The following is a 19,126-nucleotide window of genomic DNA, read 5'->3' on the forward strand; positions in this document are numbered from 1 at the left end:
AGGGATTATCCAGGTTCATCCAGCAGAAGAAAATCCAATTCTCTTCCTATCAAACCTGTCAGAGGACTTTGGACTGGAGCAGTGATTTCACAAGTATAGGGAACTCCTAACACGTAAACTGCCTTTACCAATTCAGATCATCACTTGCTCATCAATTTATAATCTTATACAGTTGCCTGGGATGCTGAGCTTAAGTGACTTGATCACACAGCCAATACATGGCATAAAAGGTGGGACTCTGAGGCTAGCCCTCTATCCACTATACCACACTGCCTCCCTCAAATGGACATGAGGAACTCAAATACCCATCACTATTAACATTTCTGGAATCCAGGTAACAGGGTGTGCCATAACTGGGCATAAGGATCTAGGTTTTCCTTGGAACAAATCTAATAGGTATGACTAATGTTTAATGGGCAGAAGGCTGCTAGCTTCACCTTGGCTATGTTACAGGTTTTAAGCTTTCCCTAGGACATGCAGGCTTTGATCACTCTATCAGTTCTGGGCCCAAATTTCTCCTTAAGCCAGTATTCTGTCTTAGTAGTAAACATTTATCATTTAGAGAAAGCCAGAGAGCATCTTCAAACATCCTTCAATTTTGGGATGTAGCAGAGTACAACAGACTAGGAGTAGGGAATCTGAGGGATGGCCACAGCCTACCTACATAGGGAAAAGGTCCATGAAAATTAGGAAATCCTTGTCTTGCCTAACTTCTGGCAAGCACATGGGGGTCAAGGTACCCAGGGTTGTCACGACCCCCACACCAAGATGTCACTTTGGCATTCTTTCCCATCCCTTTATATAACATATATATGTAAATTGTAGTCACTAAATTTCTTCATGGGAAATGATTTCCTTTTCATGTGAGAAAAAATAAGACACAAGTTTGTATAAAGTATCACAAGCTAAACAAGTTCTGTACGTACACCCACAAGAATCTTCCCATACTATAAATTCAACCTACAGCCAGAGGTTTCAAAAAGCTTGTTTATTAGTAGAATGAAATATAGGAAAACAATTTAAAATCACCCTCTTCCCAGTAAAAGTGCAAATGTCTTTGGACCTTAAAAGAGAAAGTAAATGGCACATTTTAACACTTTGCAACAGGTTGAAATCTTAAGCACTTTTTTCCCTCTATTTTCTACAACAGCAGCAGAACAACATTCATTTAAGTATTTAGTCTTTTTTTTTTTGGAAAGAGACATTTTACCATGACTTTTCACTGCCAAAGGACAAGAACTATTAAGCAGACTTTCTTTGTAACATTTTATGCACTTTTGAAAAACAAAAATAAAATAGGCAGAGTGTTTTCAGATAACTGATTAAGGCACATTAAACATGAGGACAACAACTATGTCATATGTTTTTCTATTCCAAGGTGCCTTGCATCTACTTACTAAATGGTGTTGATAATCAAAACATGTTAAGTTTAAGAAAATGTATCATTTTCTGATACTTATAAAGGCAAAGAAATGTGTATATAACTTAGTTGGTGTATCTATAATCTTATTTTCCTCCAGTCCCCCCCCACCCTTTCACCCATGGTTAACAGGGTCATTTTTATAACCTTCTCTTATAAGTGCTTTATATCTTTCAAAAATATAGGTATAAAAATATGTAGGTATGAAATTATAAAACAGTAGTGTCTTAGCTGTAATCTTTTAAAAATAACAATAAAGATGATTTTTTCCCTTTTCAATGTACATTGCAAACCAACATTAGCTACGCTAATCGTCATAAACCTCTCATGAAATAGGGGTGCAATTATCCTCAGTTTACAGATGGGGAAGCTGAGGTAAACAGTTCCAAAGTCACTGGGGGTACTTTCTCTAGAGATAAGAGGGGGACAGGGAAAGCTTTGGGGCCACATCTTATTAAGAGACAAATTTCAACCAGACTGCAAAAATGGCTCTTTGAGAAGGCAAACTATTTCCTTCAGACTACTAGAGGTACCAATGGATAAAGGCCTGTTTCAGTGGAGTGTAATCTAATAGCCTGAAAGAGTTAATATATCTATGAAGAGGGTAGGGGGGAAGATTGAAATTAAGCTGTGGGAAAAGTGAGAAATGACCTACAGTCCTGGCAGTTTTTTTCTGAGGCTCATTGCCATCATTTAAATCACTGAAAAGACACCAAGTAGGAGGTTTTTTAAAAATATATGGTGTGGGTTACCTGGAAAGTCTCCAAAGCTAAGCGAGGCACCTGAGAGAATACCTAGATCACACCCAGACATCAAATCATTCCCTTGGTGGGATCTGACTTCCTGTTTCCCAGATGGTGCTCAACCACCGTGTGTCATCTAGATGGCCAAGTTCAATATAACGGAAAAGCTGTGGGGAGCCCACAGTCCCAAGGAAGGAAGTGCTATGAACTGACCCACACTTCCTTTGGTAAAGAATCTTGGTTGGTATCCTAACAACTCAACTCTCAATAGTCACATGAGATAAATTGTATGAAAAGCCCTATCTGGAACTATATTAATCTACTGGTTTAGCTTTACAATAAGGCTTAGATAAAATAATAGCTAATACTTTGAATATTGTACCCCCAATATATAGGTAACAAAACTACAATCTAGAACCAAAAATGCTAAGTCTCATATATTCAAGGAGTAGACCATTTAACATAATAGTTACAATGAATTCCTCCTCTCCATTTCTCTCATCCTCTCTTTTCCTATCTTTACATCAAGTTTTCACTCTTCTGACTTTTCCTACTTTACCATCTTTTGATTCACTTTCCTAGTCCCTCCAATATTCTTTGCTACCCTTTCTCAGGCTTGAGTTTTTTTTGCAGAAACATTTGTAGGACCCAATTCTACCATCCCCAGAAGAATTCAGTACAGTTTCCACATGGGTCAGTGGAAGTTACCTTTGGTAACTGGGTGCCTCTGACTACAATGACTCATCTTCCCCCAATTTTCTTCTGGCACCAGCAACTCATGTAATTACAGTGACACCAGAAGGAAAATAAAACAAGCTCATTAGAGGTTTCCATGTATTTTATCTCCAGTACCAAACACACACCAAAAAAAAAAGTGTAAATTTTAAAAAATAGAGAAAACCACCTGCTAGTGCCACATAACTCATTTAAGGGAATGGTGCCATAATAAAATAAGAAATAAACTTAAGTGCCCTAGGCAACCATTATCCCTTGCTTATATGCCATATTATTTCATGTGTACATAGTACATGTTTTGGGCTACTAAGTATTGATCAAAATTGATCTAAATCTCTAAGCTTTGGTTACCACGTACAAAGAACAATTGCTCAGCATGGCATATAAATAAGACATTTATGTTTAGAAAATAAAAATACAATGCCCCATTAATTAAAAAAACCAATAAAATAATAATTAAACCTTGAGAAAAGCCATGGCTTTAGACAGGATACCTGAAAATAAGGCTGCAGCAGCAGCAGCACATTACCAGATTTATGTTTTTTTTAAATAACATTAAAAAAAAAAAGAACCCATCACAACATTTAGAAATTTTGATAAATTAACCTTCCAAAGTTTTGTGGTTGCTCAAATTCTTCTATTTCCTCACCTGAAACGTCAAAAAATTTGTACTAAAGATGAAAATATTTTGAGGTCAACTCTCTTAAATTGTCCCAGTTCCTGAACTGGCTAATGAAAATGCTTTCTAGATTGATTACATGAAATGTTCGGTTTTTAAAAATACAGATAAAGGCTATAATAACCTTAATATTTATTAAAAGAAGTCTATCTTAATGGTAAAGTTTATATTCCTTTATGTCACCATGCCTATAGACAGATTGCTCTGGCAAATTCAGTACCTAATGACTAACAAAAAAAAGAAGCCGGAATGGTTTTTGGCATAGAAATTTTTCTACACTTTTCTACCAACTGAGCTGTCTACCAAAAAACTAACTCCTCCAAGACACATTTCTAACTTGTTTTCCTAATGGTCCAGCCTGTGCTTCAAAGGAAGCTAGTGTTCAACGCAGCCCAGTCTGAGAAGTCTTCATGTGAGGTTATTGCTTATAAATTATTAATCCAGACACTTGAGAGAGGAGTCTCCCAAAGCAGCAGTTTGAGGAACTTCCTTAAGACTGTCCAAGCACTTAACAATGGTCCTATTCTGGTCAGAAGTTACATTTTAAAGTTTGGGAATACACACACACACACACACACACACACACACACCAGCCAAAAACAAGCTAGGCCAAATCTGAAACCCTACTTTGAAGCTGTAAAACTGTCAATCAGTAGGACAACTGATGATTTAAACCTAATGGCAAGTGGTAAAAATGTGACTGTACCTCAGTCAAAGCTAGAAATAGAGTCTTGTAAGGAAAGATTTCAGAAAAGATCAACAAAAGAAAAAGAACTCCAATACTATATAGGATCTACTTAGGTATAATTTATGCCTTGGTGGGGGCAGGAGGAGGGGGGATAGCTGGCAAAGGTTATTATTTCCTCTGCTCTCCTCTTTTTCTGCATTTTCCCTTTACAGCCTCAGGAATAACCATTCTTAATGAACCTGCAATCTATGCCCAAGGTGTTGTACTGTATGGAAATACAGCTGTTTTATGGAAGCTTGGCAGTCTCTTAGAATACACAGTATTAAAATAATCCTTTTAGAACTGGCATAGCTTCCTTCAGGCTCTAAGTTCAGAAGCAGCTTAGTTGGTGGCTATGCAATGAAACACAGGTCATTCCAAAGTAAGAAGGCATCCCTCATGTACCCTGGGTTTTCAATAAGGCATTTTAAAATGGGAGGGGGGGGGTGAGGGAAGGAAAAGATTAGCTTCCTATCAAGTAGCAAGGATTTGGTTTAATACATCAAAGGGAAGGCCTAAAACATCTCTACCTAATCTAGGCACTGATAAGTTTTATGATCTCATCAGTGTTGCTGAAAAACATTTGTTGTTACCCACAGTCCTTTGTCTAACTAGCATTTTTCATCCCCTGACTTCTTTAGGAATGTTAAGTAAGGATGCCAACTAATTTATATATTGCTGTATAATTGGTCTGCAAAATGCAACACTTGGTAATAACAACTATTATAAAATTAAGGTGTTTATCAAAATAAAGTGCTATTTTCTCCTTAAAAAGGTTTTTTCTTAACAAATTCTCCATCACCCGTTGGCATGTTGTGAAACAGAATGCTTTGAAATCTTGTTAAACATGCTCTTAATTGCACTATTCACAGAGCACACTAATACTAATTTGTAGAATACATAACTAAGTTACACAGTACATCATCCCCTCTTCCTCCAGCTGTGGTTTAAGATCCAGATTCATTTTTTAAGGAAAGTGAACAGTGCTATAGGGGCTTGGACAAAACATGGACCCCCAACTCCCTTTTGACCGGACTCTCCCATTGCTGGAGTTGTAATAGGCTATTAAAAACGAATCAACATTTGAACTCCAGGTTCCTAAGGTAGTGAGTGGCAGGAATGTGTTTATCTCTAGTATGTATAAAGAAGGCCAGGGCCAAACTCAGTGGGAGCTCCAAATATATGAACCTATTCTGCCGCCAGGGTTAGTCGTAACGATTCATTCATTCTAGCGACACAAACTTGTGACGCACCCCCCACCCCCAACCCACAAACCCTGAACATAAAATTTAATGTTCATTCTCCTCCCCCACTCCCTCTCCCCATAGGACTGAGAGAAGGGCCTTACTAAGCTAGTAACTATCCTTCAGGTTCCCTTCTTGGGATTGGTGGGCAGGTGAAGGCATTTTCCCGATTTTAGGGATCGTGCTCCGGAAAACCCTGGACCCGCTGGCTCCGGGGCTGGGGGCTCCTGGTCAAGTAGCGGGGTCCCCCATAAGGTCGGAGAAGCTGGGGCAGCCGGCGCCACGTGGACACTAGTCGCGCTGCCACGAACTCCCGGGTGCGCCCGTCGAAGGCCGCCAAGAGGTCGACTGGGGAGGCTTCGCGCAGCACTTTGGGCAGTGGGCCGATCTCAGCTGTGAGTCCCACCGCTCTATCAGCGCCCAGAAGACAGTGGAAAAGAGGCCGGCGGCGGAGCAAGCAGTCCCGAAGGTAGAGCACCAGCTCCTCCAGCCTCTCTCTCAAGCAGACCTCTTCCCAACTATGCAGAGGGTCTCCTTGAAGCAGCAGAGTCAGAAGCGCGGTCTTGAGAGTATAAGACGACAGGATGCGCCCCCACTGTGATGAGGCCACAGGGTCCAGCCCTCGTGCGCCCAGATCCCTCAGTGCCTTTAGCAATTGCAGGCATTTGATGTGACAGGCCCCGGGTGGGGCTCGTTCTTGCAGCCAGCCCAGCAGCCGCTGCTCCTGGCGAGCCGTGTTCAATCCCCACAGTGCCTCTGCCCTCAGCCCTCCTGGGAGCTCCGACGACAGCCCAGGGGGAGGCAGTGGCGGTGCCACTAAGAAGACGCCATCGCCCAAGTGTACAGCAGGGATAAGGCGCACTGCCATGGAGAGCCGACAGCAGCCGTAGTCGGTGCGGCAAGGCAGGATGTGCAGGGTGGGAGGCTGGTCGAGGCCCCCGGGAGATAGGCTGACCCGGCAGCGCTCCTCCAAGCTGTACCGCACCGTGGCGAGGCATCGCTGCAAATGCGCCTGGAACCAACGCGAAACTAGCGCTGCAGAGAGGTGGCGCCGGCCCCGCAAGTCCACGCAGAAGCCGTCGGAGAAGGGTTTGGAGTCCCGGGGCCACTGGCTTCCAGCCCCACCAGAAGGCGAAGGCGGTGGGGCCTTGAGGGCACAAACAAAGCAGCCACGAAGCGCCAGGGGCAACTCGGGCTCAGAGCCCAGGCCCCGAGGTTCCAGCGCCACAAGAGGCGGGAGACGCAAGGGGACCAGCACGTCGAAGCCATCAGGTCGGCGGATCTTGTGCTGCTCGTAGGCGCTGCCCACCTGTACGAAGTCCCCCCGAAAGGCCAGAGCTAGGGCTCCTGCGGGAGAAGGACCTGGAGAGCCCCTGGCTCGACCGGCTCGGACCAGTTCGCCTACGATGCGGCTCACGTGCGCTTTGCTGTGGCCCAGCACATGAGGGGACAGGCGAACTTCGTGCTCATAGTAACTCTCCAGTAAAACATCGAGGCCAGGTTCTTGGAGGAGTCTCGAAGAGGACGGGGTGAGCCCCTGGTGGGGAGGGCGAGGCAGGAAGCGCTGCCGGGCAGCGTGGCGAAAACGCAGAAGGAGGTAGCCCAAGAACAGCAAGAGAATGGCTTTGAGCAGCGGGAAGCCGGCGTCCTCGCCGTCCTGGGGCGCGGCAGAGCCGCCCCTTCCGCTCAGTATGTGGTAGAGGCAGACCAGGGCCGTGCAGAAGCCGGTCACCAGCGGCCAAAAGACGCGCAGGTTGAGGGTGTAGTGCACCGACATGCTGGGCACCCGGGGCGACGTCCCGTGGTGGTCAGCCCATGGTCTGGACCTCCGCGACGGCGACGGTGGCGCCTCCTTCTTTGCCCCCGCATACACGCGGCAGCTCGAGCCCTCCCCTGCCTCCGTCTCCCTCCCTGGGACCGGCTCAGCCCTTAGCTGGTTCCTGGAAGGCAAGCCTCCCCTTTTCGATCAGACCTGGCTCCCGCACCTTCTCTGGCTCCCGGGATCCTTCAGTTCCTTCTCCCAGCTCAGGTTCTCTTTCCAGCTGTGGTTGCGGCTCTGCCCCGCCCTGCTCCCCAGCGCACGCCTCGGGTCCCGGCCTTTCTGCCGCTCTCGTCTCGTTTCGGGCTCCGGGCTTGTTCCCAGCTCAGCACCTTTCCAGACCCTGCGTCCAGGCGCAGCCCCTCCTGCCAGCTGCTGTCCCGGCCCGGAGCTCGCTTGCCTTAGTCTAACTTTTCCAGGTCCGCGCTTCTTTCCGTTCACTGCCCTGCCGAGTTCGGAGCCTTCGCCCTCCCCTTCCTGCCCCTGCCAGGGCTCAGGTCGGCCAGCTGTCGGGTGGGTCGGTCCACGTCCCAGCCGCTGGCACCGCTGAAGCTGGGCTCCCGAGGTTCAGGCCCTGGCTTCCCCCATCCCGTTACTTGGGCCGCGAAGTTTCCTCTTCCGAGGAGAGAAGAGGCCGAACCAGCGAGTGGAGAGGAAATGCCGATGTCTAGGAGCCGAGAGAGGAGCGGGCGGGGTCGGCCCCCTCCCCCGGGGCCGCCTCCTTAAAGCAACACGAGGCCAGAGCGGACCTGGAAGTTAGGCAAAACCGGGCCAGAAACTTGGTTCTTTGCAACCAGTTGATACCAGAAATACAAGACTTGGAAACATGAAAGAGGACTTGCTGGGGCAGGCGCACACTGTGCAAGCTTTGGCCCAGGGCAGTTACGGCACGAGGGACAAAGCTAGTAAACAAACAGCCGAAATGAAAATTGGAGAGTAGAGGAAAATTAAAAATACACCCACATGTTATAGGCTCTTGCTAGCAGGCTGAGATGATGTGAGGTGCAGTTGCCATATACATATGACCTACCTTCCTATCTTCCTTCTTTCTTTCCTTCCTGAATTTTCTTACCCTTCTACTTTCTATGTATATTTTTATGTATGTACATGTAAAGTATAATATTATATGTAATGGTTGGGGAGGAGGTTTCTCCTCTAGGAATAGACCTACTAAATATTCTGGAATGCAGGAAATATCTCCTATTATAGATCCCTTTCTTTCTTTCTTTCTTTTTTTTTTTGGAAGGGCAGTTGAGGTTAAGTGACCTACCCGGGGTCACAGGGCTAGTAACCTGTGTTGTCCTGACTCCAGGGCCAGTGCTCTATTCACTGTGCCACCTAGCCGCCCCCCTATCTTTTTCTTTTTAAACCAAGAAAACCTATTTGTCCAAATCATAGCAGAACAGAATCAGAGAAGTTATCCATAAGAGAATACACTGCAAGTTTCTTGTGAAGGAGTTCTCTCATTGGAAGAAAGGTAATTTAGTTCAACGAAGTGTCCTGGATCTCACTCAAGGGGGAAACTCCCTGAAGTCTCTAGAGTAGCAAGCTGGGGATGGGGTGTGATAGAAACTCTCAACTCCTGTCATGTTTCCCAGAATCTTTTTCTTCAAGAAACCTGAAGTAGATTCTTTTATTTCTAGTTTCATTCTATCTCTAGTTTTGCCCCAAGGGAATAGGAAACAGCTCCAGGGTGCCAGAGCCCACTCATTCCCTCACTGACCTGGGAGTGAAGACAGAGTCTTATCCTGCTACTGCTACTAACAAGCTGTATCACATTGACTGGTCAGCTACTCTGACCCTCAGTTAACTCACCTCTAAAATGAGAAAGTTGGATCCGACTTTAAAGTCCCTCAGGTACTAACATTCTATTGTAATGGACTCCCAGATTTTATATTATATACTTGAGAATTAGAATTTTGAGTTTAAAGAAAAACTTACTACAAATTAGCATGCAAATTTTTATACTTATGCAGCTACAAATAAATCTGGTATTTTTATCCAGGAACCACCCTTTGAATCAACAAATCCCATGAATGTGTCCTAGTTCCCAGATGAAAGTCGGCCCCTAATGCGGTCCATTGCTACCTCTCATTCCTCCTCTCTGGTGGTATGTTGGAGTAGGAGAGGTATAGTTGGGTTTTTACAGAGGCCACTCAAACTAGCCTTGTAGAGAAACATTAGACAAGTGATTCATTAATGGCCAACCCCCATAGATTCAGCAGAACATTCAGGGAAACCATAGAGGATATAAGAAAAAAAGGGGGGGGGAGAATTAAATAGCAAGCAACATTACTACTAATAGCTAGCATTTATGTAACTCTTTAAAAATTCTCAAAACAACCCTTTGAGTCTGGTGAAATTATTATCCCCATTTACAGATGAGGATACTGGGTCTGAGAGAGGTTAAATGACTAGCCCAGATAGAAATATCTGAGGAAGAAATCAAACTGAGATCTTCCTGATTCTGAGTCCAGATTTCTATTCGCTTCACCAAAGAACACCCTCTTTGGGAGATGCAAAGGAAGTCTACAGTATTATCTCTACCTAGAGAAACTTGCAGTGTTGTGGAGATATCACAACTACTTACTTCCCCTTCAAGAATGTATAATTTCGCCAGTGTGAGTCCCCCCTGATATAAATTAGTAGATGGTCTCTTTAGGTTTTGGCAGAAAAAAAAACCTTATCACTCCACAGACAGCCTGGGAGTGAGGTAGGCTGTACTACAGCCACCTCTTGGCTCCCACTTAAATCCTTTGCAGCTTGGTAGGACTTTCCTGAAGCCAAAAATTCTGCAACATGATGAGGCTGCAAATATAGGACCTTAATGGAAAGAAGCACCCAAAAAGTCAGCATATTACAATATTAAAAATAAAATACTGAAATTAATACAATAAAGTGACAAGATATATGGGGTGGATGTTATAGGCAGAACTTGAAAGGGTACAAATCTAGCTGAGGTAACTAGGGGGCACAGGACCTGGAGTAAGGAAGGTCTGAGTTTAAATGCAGACTTAGATTCTTATTAGCTCTGTGACCTTGGGCAAGTTACTTAACCTCTATTTGCCTCAGTTTCCTCACCTGTAAAATGAAGATAATAATATTACCTACTTCCTAAGGTTGTTTTGAGGATCAAAAGACATATTTTTGTAAAGCACTTAGCATGGTGCCTGATACATATTAGGCACATAGCAAATGCTCCTTTCTTCCCCTTTCCTCTCCTTTTCTCCCTTCCTCTCTTCTCCTTCCTTCCTTACCTTCCTACTTTCCTTCCTACCTCACATTCTTTCTATATTCCACCTCTTCTTTCTTACTTTCCCACCTTCCTTCTTTCCACGCTGATTGAATTTGGGGGCAAAGTTTCATAGAGGAAGTAAGATTTAATAATAATAATAGTAGTTAGCATTTATATAGCACTTTATAAATGCTAACTAATTTCATTGTCACAGCAACACATTGGAGATAGGTGCTATTTTTATCACCATTTTACAGATGGGGAAACCGATATTGGTAGAGGTTAAGTGACCTGTTCAGGTCACACAACTAGTAAATATCTGAGACTGGATTTGAACTCATGCTGTCCTGATTATGTACTTTGTCCCAGGGCCTTAAGGTGGCCCTTGAGAGGTAGGACGTAAATAAGCAGAGGGGAAGGCATTCTTAGGGGAGAACCAACGTTAGCTTGGTATAAAGCTTGGTTAGCTCTGATACAGTGGAGTACCAGTGTCCTGAAACTGAAAAAGTGCATAGGTTAAGATGGGACTGAATTAGGACTTTGAATGCTAGCATGAGAAGTCTGGTTGTTGATCTGAGGAGTGCTATTCAAAACACAAAATGTTTTAACTCTAGGGAATGAGCAGTGTATTCACTCTCATTAACCTAAGGCGGTGGGCTCTCTTTTCCAGCTTTAAAAACAGACTATTGGGGGGGGGGGGTGGCTAGGCGGCAAAGTAAATAGAGTACCGGACCTGGAGTCAGGAGGACCTGAGTTCAAATGTGACCTCAGACACTTAACACACACACACACACACACACACACACACACACCCCTAGCCGTGTGACCTTGGACAAGTCACTTAACCCCAACTGCCCTACCTTCCCTCCTCCAAAAAGCAAAACAAAAAAGGAATCAATGGTTTCAGGCCAGTTAAGAGCACTGGCCCTGGAGCCAGAAGCACCTGAGTTCAAATGTGACCACAGACACATACTCATACTAGGTGTGTGACAATGAACATGTCATTTAACCCCAATTGCCTCCAAATAATAATAATAAATTATTTTTAAAAATAGACTGTTGGAGCTAGAGGCACCTAGGTACAGGATTAGATGTTTTCAGGATAAACTCTCCATTATTAGACTCTCTGGCATGGAGGCAAATTCCCAGAATTGTCCTAGTCTGGGAGAATGAAGGAAGAGTAAGTCCTGAACCATATTGTGTAATAATAGCAGCTCATATTTGTAAAAGCAAGAAAATTTGCAAAGTAATTTTACATACATTATCTCAGTTGAGTGTTACAACAACCTACCTCGATATATGGTTACCTCCATTTTATAGATGAGAAAACAGGCTTGGAAAGATTAAGTAAAATACCCAGGGTCTAATAGCTTGTAAATATCAAGGATTCCGAATCAGATCTTTCTGAATCTAAATCCAGAGACATTCCCCAGTTTGGTCCCAGCCTCTTGGGTTTTGATTACTTTTGTTTGTTTGATTTTGATACCTTTTGTTGTTTTAAAGGAATTTTTAAAAACCAAACTTTTCACATGTATTGTACGTAGGCCCTACTTTAATGACCTCCCATAAAGACCTGTTGGTCCAGCCCTGTCCTGCTTCAGAGAAAAGCAAGCCCATACTGGATTCCAGACTGTCACTGGAAAATGCTTCCCTTTGGTCTGCCCTCTGTCCCGAGGCCTTTATTCATTTATAAGAGTCACACTTAATGCAGGAAAAAGAGAGCTTTGGTCTCACAGAGATGAAGCAATAGAAAGAGGCTAATGAGAGTGTAATGCAATTGTATACCTATAAAATGATCCAATATTTAACTGAAGCCCTTGAGAATTACCCTATAAACCTAACACAATTAGAGATTAATAAACTTTTTTTCATCTACACTAGGTTCCACTGAATGCTCATGTTATGAAAAGTCATCATCACTAGGAAGATTGTTGAGATATTTTCCATACTTGCTGGTAAATAATTCACTTTGGTTCATGGGGCCAAACTTGGGGGTTTTAGAAACCCAGACTTGAATTATACAGCTATCCCATATTAACAGATAACATTAGAGATGTGATTTTTTTTTTCTTCTCTTCAGTTTTCTTTTCAGAGTATTTGTTTTACCCAGCTGGGCTCTCCTGGGTCTCTTAGTTGTACTTAAAATAAAGAGTAGTACCTTACAGTGATCCCTGTGATTATGTGTCTACAGACACAATCATGATGGGGTTATGACCAGTCAGAAAACAGTGCTGCCCAGTACCAGTTTCAGATTATAATCACATTCTGTTTTTTTCCACTTTGGGGTGTGGGGAGTGGGGGAGGGGGATGAGTTCCCCTTTGTCCAAAGACAGAAATCACTGGTGTCTTCATGAGACTCCAGATCACTGTACCATGGATGTTTTGATCCGCAAAGGAGGAGCACCTTGAGTCACTGATTTCCTTCTGGCCAAAGAGATTCAGATTTACTTATTTTCCTGAAGGGGGAAAAAAAAGAGACTTTCCAGGTAAAGTGGCATGTTTAGCATGAGAATTCAGTAACTAGAAGAAGAGAAGAGATTGGAAAACTCAGTACATTATTGCTTTGAGTGGTCAAACTTCCTCCCATCCCTGCTTCTTAATGTTGTGTTCACTAGATCAGGGGAAGGGTACTTAGCATAAGACAAGCTTAGCAATTTCCTTACCTATTTTGATGATCTCATCCTGCTCAAAACTTCTACTGTCTTTTCTTTGTACCTCTATTATTGTAGTTATCAGATTCTGCTTGTTCAATATAGTTCTTTGATCCTAGAGACCAAACCTATATAAGAACCATGCGATTTCAGAGTTACAGGGATATCAGATGCCATGTAGTCATTGTGTACCTTAAAAGAAATACCCCACCCCCCGCAGCCAGGTGGCTGCAGTGAGTAAGAGTACCAGCCCCAGAGTCGGGATGACCTGGGATCAAATCTGGGCTCAGATACTTAGCATCACACCCAGAAATAACTGGCCGTGTAACCTCGAGCAAGTTACTTAACCCCAATTGCTTTAAAAAAAAAATCCCCCCAGGGGTGGCTATGTGATGCAGTGAATAGAGCATGGCCCTGGAGTCAAGATGACCTGAGTTCAAATCCGGCCTGAGACACTTAACACTTAATAGTCGTTTGACCTTGGGCAAGTCACTTAACTCCAATTGCCCTGCCCTCCCCCCTCCAAAAAGAAAAAAAAATATTTAAAAAAATCCCTAATTAACAAGTATCATCCAGTATTTGCTTGAAGACCTCCAGTGGAGAGAAATCCACTACCTCTTCCATTTTTGGAGATCTCTGTTATCAAGTTTGTATTTGTTGTTGTTGTTCATTCATTTTTCAGTTGTGTCTAATTATTTGTGACACCATTCCAAGTTTTCTTGACAAAGATACTGGAGTGGTTTGCCATTTCCTTCTCCAGCTCATTTTACAGATGAGATAATTGAGGCGAGGAGGGTTAAGTTGACTTGCTTAGTGTCACACAGCCAGTAAGTGTCTGAGGTCAGATTTGAACTCTGGAAGATGAGTCTTCCTGACTCCAGGCTTGGCACTCTAGCCACTGTGTCACCTCTAGGTCTAGTTTTTATTTACAGCATGCATAAATGTAATGCTTTCTAACTTTAATCCATAGCTCCTAGTTCTACCCCTTGAGGCAAGGTAGACTATATCTAACCCCATAGTTCTTAAACATTTTGGTTTCATGATCTCTTTTTTTTCTTTTTGGAGGGGGGAGGGCAGGGCAATTGAGGTTAAGTGACTTGCCCACAGTCACACAGCTAGTACATGTTAAGTATCTGAGGCCGGATTTGAACTCAGGTCCTCCTGACTCCAGGGCTGGTGCTCTATTCACTGTGACACCTAGCTACTCCCATGATATCTTAACACTCTTAAAATTACTGAGGACCCCAAAGAACTTTTGTTTTTATTGATTATATCAATTGCTATTTACCAAATTAGTAATTAAAACTGATAATGTAAAAATATATGTTAATCTACTTAAACATAATAATAACAAACCTATTACATGTTAACATATATAATATACTTATGAAAAATAACTATTTTCTTTAAAAAATTAGAGTGCCATTGTTTTTCATATTTTTGCAAGTCTCTTTAGTGTCTGAATAGACAGATGGATTCTCATTTCTGTTTCTGCATTTAATCTGTTGTGATATGTTGTTTTGACTAACATATATGAAGAAAAATCTGATCCTACCTAGCTATGTAGCTGGAAAAAGGAGAAATATTTTAATAGGCAAATTATATCTTGGTATTATTATGAAAATAGTTTTGACTTCATAGACCCCTGAAAGGGTTTTGAGGATCCCCAGAGGCCCAAGGTCCATCAGTTTTTTGTAGGTTGGTCCTGATTCAGTCTAATCTAGCACTTGGGATTGAGAAGAGTTGACAAATGAGACACAGACTAACCTAAGCATTAACAGAAGGAGATTTACTCATTTATATCATGGAAAGGATACTCAGCAAGGATGTTGCATTCATTTGTTTGAGATCAACTTCCCTGACGAGTTAGGTACGCTGGTCTGCCAGTCAGAAGGCTTCTGACTCCTTGTGGCTGGCTATTGGTACTTAGGCCACAAGAATGCTACATCAGAAAGTTAAGCTGAGACCATTAGGTCCTGAAGATGACTTCAAACTTTTAAGTAAAAAAAAACTAGGCTAGCCCACATGACATGTATTATTCCTATCACACCTCTCTTCCACGTGATAAGCCTCCAGACATTTGTAGGCAGCCATCAGGCATTCCCTAAGTCTTCTCTTCTCAAAACTGAACCTCCCAGTTCTTTCAACTCATCCTCATCTGGTATGATCTCAAGGCCCTTTCACCATCCAAGATGCCCTCTTCTAGAGTCTCTCCAGTTTACCCTGTGTAGTGGTCTCATCAAAACTGAACACAATACTCCAGATGTGATGTTTGTCTTAATGAAGCCCAAGATTCTATGAGGCAGCATAGAGTATTGGATAGAGAGCTGGATTTGATGATCTGACACCATCTCACCTCCTACTTCTTATATACGCTGGCTGTGTAACCATAGGCAAAATACTTAGCCTCTCAGTGTCCCCAAATAACTGAACTAAGTTACAAATGAGACACTAAGAGGAATATTACACACTGATGAAATCATAGGTTAGGACCGAAAATTTTAAAAGGCATCATGGTCGGGGTGGCTAGGTGGCGAAGTGAATAGAGCACTGGCCCTGGAGTCAGGAGGTCCTGAGTTCAAATCAGGCCTCAGACACTTAACACATAAACTAGCCGTGTGACCTTGGGCAAGTCACTTAACCCCAGTTGCCCTCCAAAAAGCAAAAATAAATAAATAAAATATTAAAAGGCATTATGGTCTTGGCTCCCATGTCACCCTGTTGACTCATATTGATTGTAACCCCCTTAGACTTTCAGAGCTTTCTTAAGTGCATTTTATATTTACTGTTGCTGTTCAGTCACATCTGATTCTTTGTGACCCCATTTGGGGTTTGCTTGGCAAAGATACTGGAGTGATTTGCCATTTCATTCTCCAGCTCATTTTATAGATGAGGAAAGGTCACACAGCTGGTAAGTCTCTGAGGCCAGATCTGAACTCAGGTTCTCCTGACTCCAAGGCTGGCACTCTATACTGCATCACCTAGCTGCATCACGCAGTGATGAGACTGGAAGTCAGATTAAAAGTAAGTGAGAGGAGAGGAAATGGAAGAACCTACAGTAACTAACTCCATCTTTTTGAATGCTTTAATCTATTTCACTTTTTTTCATTTTAAAATATTCTGGCTGGGAGCGTTTCCATCCTTTTATAAGCCCAATTTGACCTGTCAGAAATTTAGAAATGATGTTTTAAAGCTTTGAATCATAAAATCTCTAATTATTTCTACTCTGATTTAGTACCCTCATTTGACTATTCTGCACTATAATTATACTGGGAGGGTTATAGTGAATGTGGTACTTTTCTGTACTGACTTCTTAAATTGTCAGATTCATACCTGGAAACATGCCACGTTATTCAGGGGATAGCCATCTCACTTGTCTGTTAATGGGCAGTCCTTTCAGACTGACTAATTCCCAAGTCCACTTCATCCTCACTGAACTTAACTGGGGACATCCTTCACCTATTTTTCCCTTTGTTACAGGAGTATTGTAGAGAAACAGGAGAAAACTTGCTTATCTTTTTATAGGCCTCTCCAAAGGTCGCTGATTCCTTGGTAGGTGGGAGCAGCATACAACATATTGTGGGGGAAAAGTGGATCACCATTTTTACCCTCTGATCCAGATCTATAGGATTGTTCTTTAGCAAAGCCATCTGTGGTGGTGTAAGTGATACACCTGAGATGTATCTTTAATATATTTTTTTTCTGAATCTGCATGAAGGAATGTTCTAATATCCCTAGATTTTACATTTTTTTTGGAGGGGGGAGGGCAGGGCAATTAGGGTTAAGTGACTTGCCCAAGGTCACACAGCTAGAAAATGTTAAGTGTCTGAGAATGGATTTGAATTCAGGTCCTCTTGACTCCAGGGCTGGTGCTCTATTTACTGTGCCACCTAGCCGCCCCCAGTACCCATAGATTTTAAAGGAACCTAATAATCTCCATGCTATAATTTTAATTTAACAATCACCGTCATGATAACCAACAAGTACAATATATAATTTGATACATGTTTAGTCTACATGAAAACAAGATGCAGACTGACTGGTCTGGTGTTCTCATATGATGATGCCGGAAGGAACCACCATTATGGTCTATGCTTGACTCCTCATTCTCCCTCATCCCATATATTCAATGAGTTGCCAAACCTGCTTTTCTTCCCTCTTGCCTCTGACCCCTTCTCTCTACACACAGACCTTTATCCCCTTTCTCCTAGATTACTGCAATAGTCTTTTCATTAGTCTCCCTGATTTGAGTCCCTCTATTCTCTTCATTCCATCTTCCTCACAGCTGCCAGAGACATTCCTTAAGCTCAGATCTAACCGTGTCACTGCCTGCTCAAAAACTTCTTTGAGTCCCTATTGCCTCTAGGATAAAATATAAACTCCTCTGTTTAGCTTTTAAAGCTTATCGCACTCTGGCCCCAACCTCTTTGCAGCCTTCCTGTAGATCACTCCCCACCCCCCAAGCTGACATCCAGCCAAAATGGCCCTCACTCACAGAGCTCCATCTCCTATCTCCATGCCTCTGTCCTGGCCATCCCCTTTATCTGGAATGTTTTGCCTCCTTATCTGTACCTCAGAGAATCCCTTTCTTCTTTCGAGTTGCACCTCAAGCACCATTTTCTATCTGAAGCCTTGTTTTCCCTTAGCTGTTACTGCCCTTTCTCCACCATTTTGTATGCTCTCTTCATATTTTTTCTGTATATATTGTATATTCTGTATATATTGTACTTATATCCCCCATTTAGAGTTTCTTGAGGATGTAGATTATTTCATTTTTTGTATTTTTATGCCTGATGACTAGTACTAGTACTGATGTCTAGCATTTAATCAATGTTTGTTAATTGATTGATTAGGGGCACTTGGGTAGCACAGTAGATAGAGTGCCAGTCTGGAGTCAGGAAGACCTGAGTTCAAATATGACCTCAGACACTTACTAGTTGTGTGACTGGGGGTAAGTCACTTAACCGTGTTTGCCTCAGTTCCTCATCAGTAAATAAGCTGGAGAAGGACACGGCAAACCACTCCAGTTTCTTTGCAAAAAAAAAAACAAAAAACCCCAAATGGTGTCATGAAGAGTCATATACAACTGAAATGACTGAACAACAACAACGATTGATTGATAGGAAAGCCAGACTCTTGTAAGGATTATTTTGATGAAGCAATTCTTTGTTCTTCACATGTGTTTGTGAATAAATTCACTAAACAATGTTGCGTGTGGACAACCCAGGACCTTTAAAGACCATGCCAATGGAGGACAAGCTGGAGAAGATTCTATAGCGTGGGAAAAATCTTTAGCATGAGACCCAGGAAAACACTATATTCCTGCCATCCAAGGATCAGCCTGACTAAGTTCAAAGGAGATAGTCCCCTAAAGTTTGGTCACTGTCTGATGACTTATTTTTTTTGTACTTCATAACACTTCACAGAGACTTCATACTATGCATAAAGAGGAGTCTTGATTTGAAGCTGTGAAAGGAGAATGCACATACTAACAAAAACAGGACTTCTCAAAGTATTGGGATGCATCCATATCTTCAAACTAGATATGCTCCATAGCACTCTCTGTATCTCTCTCAGGGTACTTACTATATCCTACTTGTACCATAGTAATTTCTCAACTTAAATGCACTTTGGCTGGATTGCAAACTCTTTGATGTCAGGTATTTTGTAACCCATGTAGAAACTAGCACAATGCCTGGTATATAGTAGGCATTCAATGAAATACTTGCTGAATTAAATATGTATATTTACTATATAGAGAAAGACAGACTATATCTATATTGGGGAGATGCACATTAATCAGTTTGGAGTCTGGTTTTTCTTCTGGCACTTCAATACTTTGTTGTTCTGTCATTTCAGTCATGTCTAACTTT

The 19,126-nt window shown here is 42.6% G+C and overlaps 1 protein-coding gene across 1 annotated transcript; it reads right to left on the minus strand.

Moving 5' to 3' along the window:
* Window positions 1-954: 954 nt before the first annotated feature.
* Window positions 955-8,090, minus strand: ITPRIPL2 (ITPRIP like 2). Its single transcript, XM_069096032.1, has one exon. The coding sequence runs from the start codon at window positions 7,323-7,325 to the stop codon at window positions 5,721-5,723; it is 1,605 nt and encodes a 534-aa protein (XP_068952133.1). The 5' UTR covers window positions 7,326-8,090; the 3' UTR covers window positions 955-5,720.
* Window positions 8,091-19,126: the final 11,036 nt, after the last annotated feature.

Source organism: Petaurus breviceps, unplaced genomic scaffold, assembly GCF_028583685.1.
Source record: "Petaurus breviceps papuanus isolate PSGF00001 unplaced genomic scaffold, PetGlider_PUasm1.0 229, whole genome shotgun sequence".
In the NCBI taxonomy this organism is placed as follows: Eukaryota; Metazoa; Chordata; class Mammalia; order Diprotodontia; family Petauridae; genus Petaurus; species Petaurus breviceps.

What these genes read in the sequence shown, in the direction of transcription:
- ITPRIPL2 (XM_069096032.1), bottom strand. Translation starts at nt 7,325, where the DNA reads ATGTCGGTGCACTACACCCTCAACCTGCGCGTCTTTTGGCCGCTGGTG.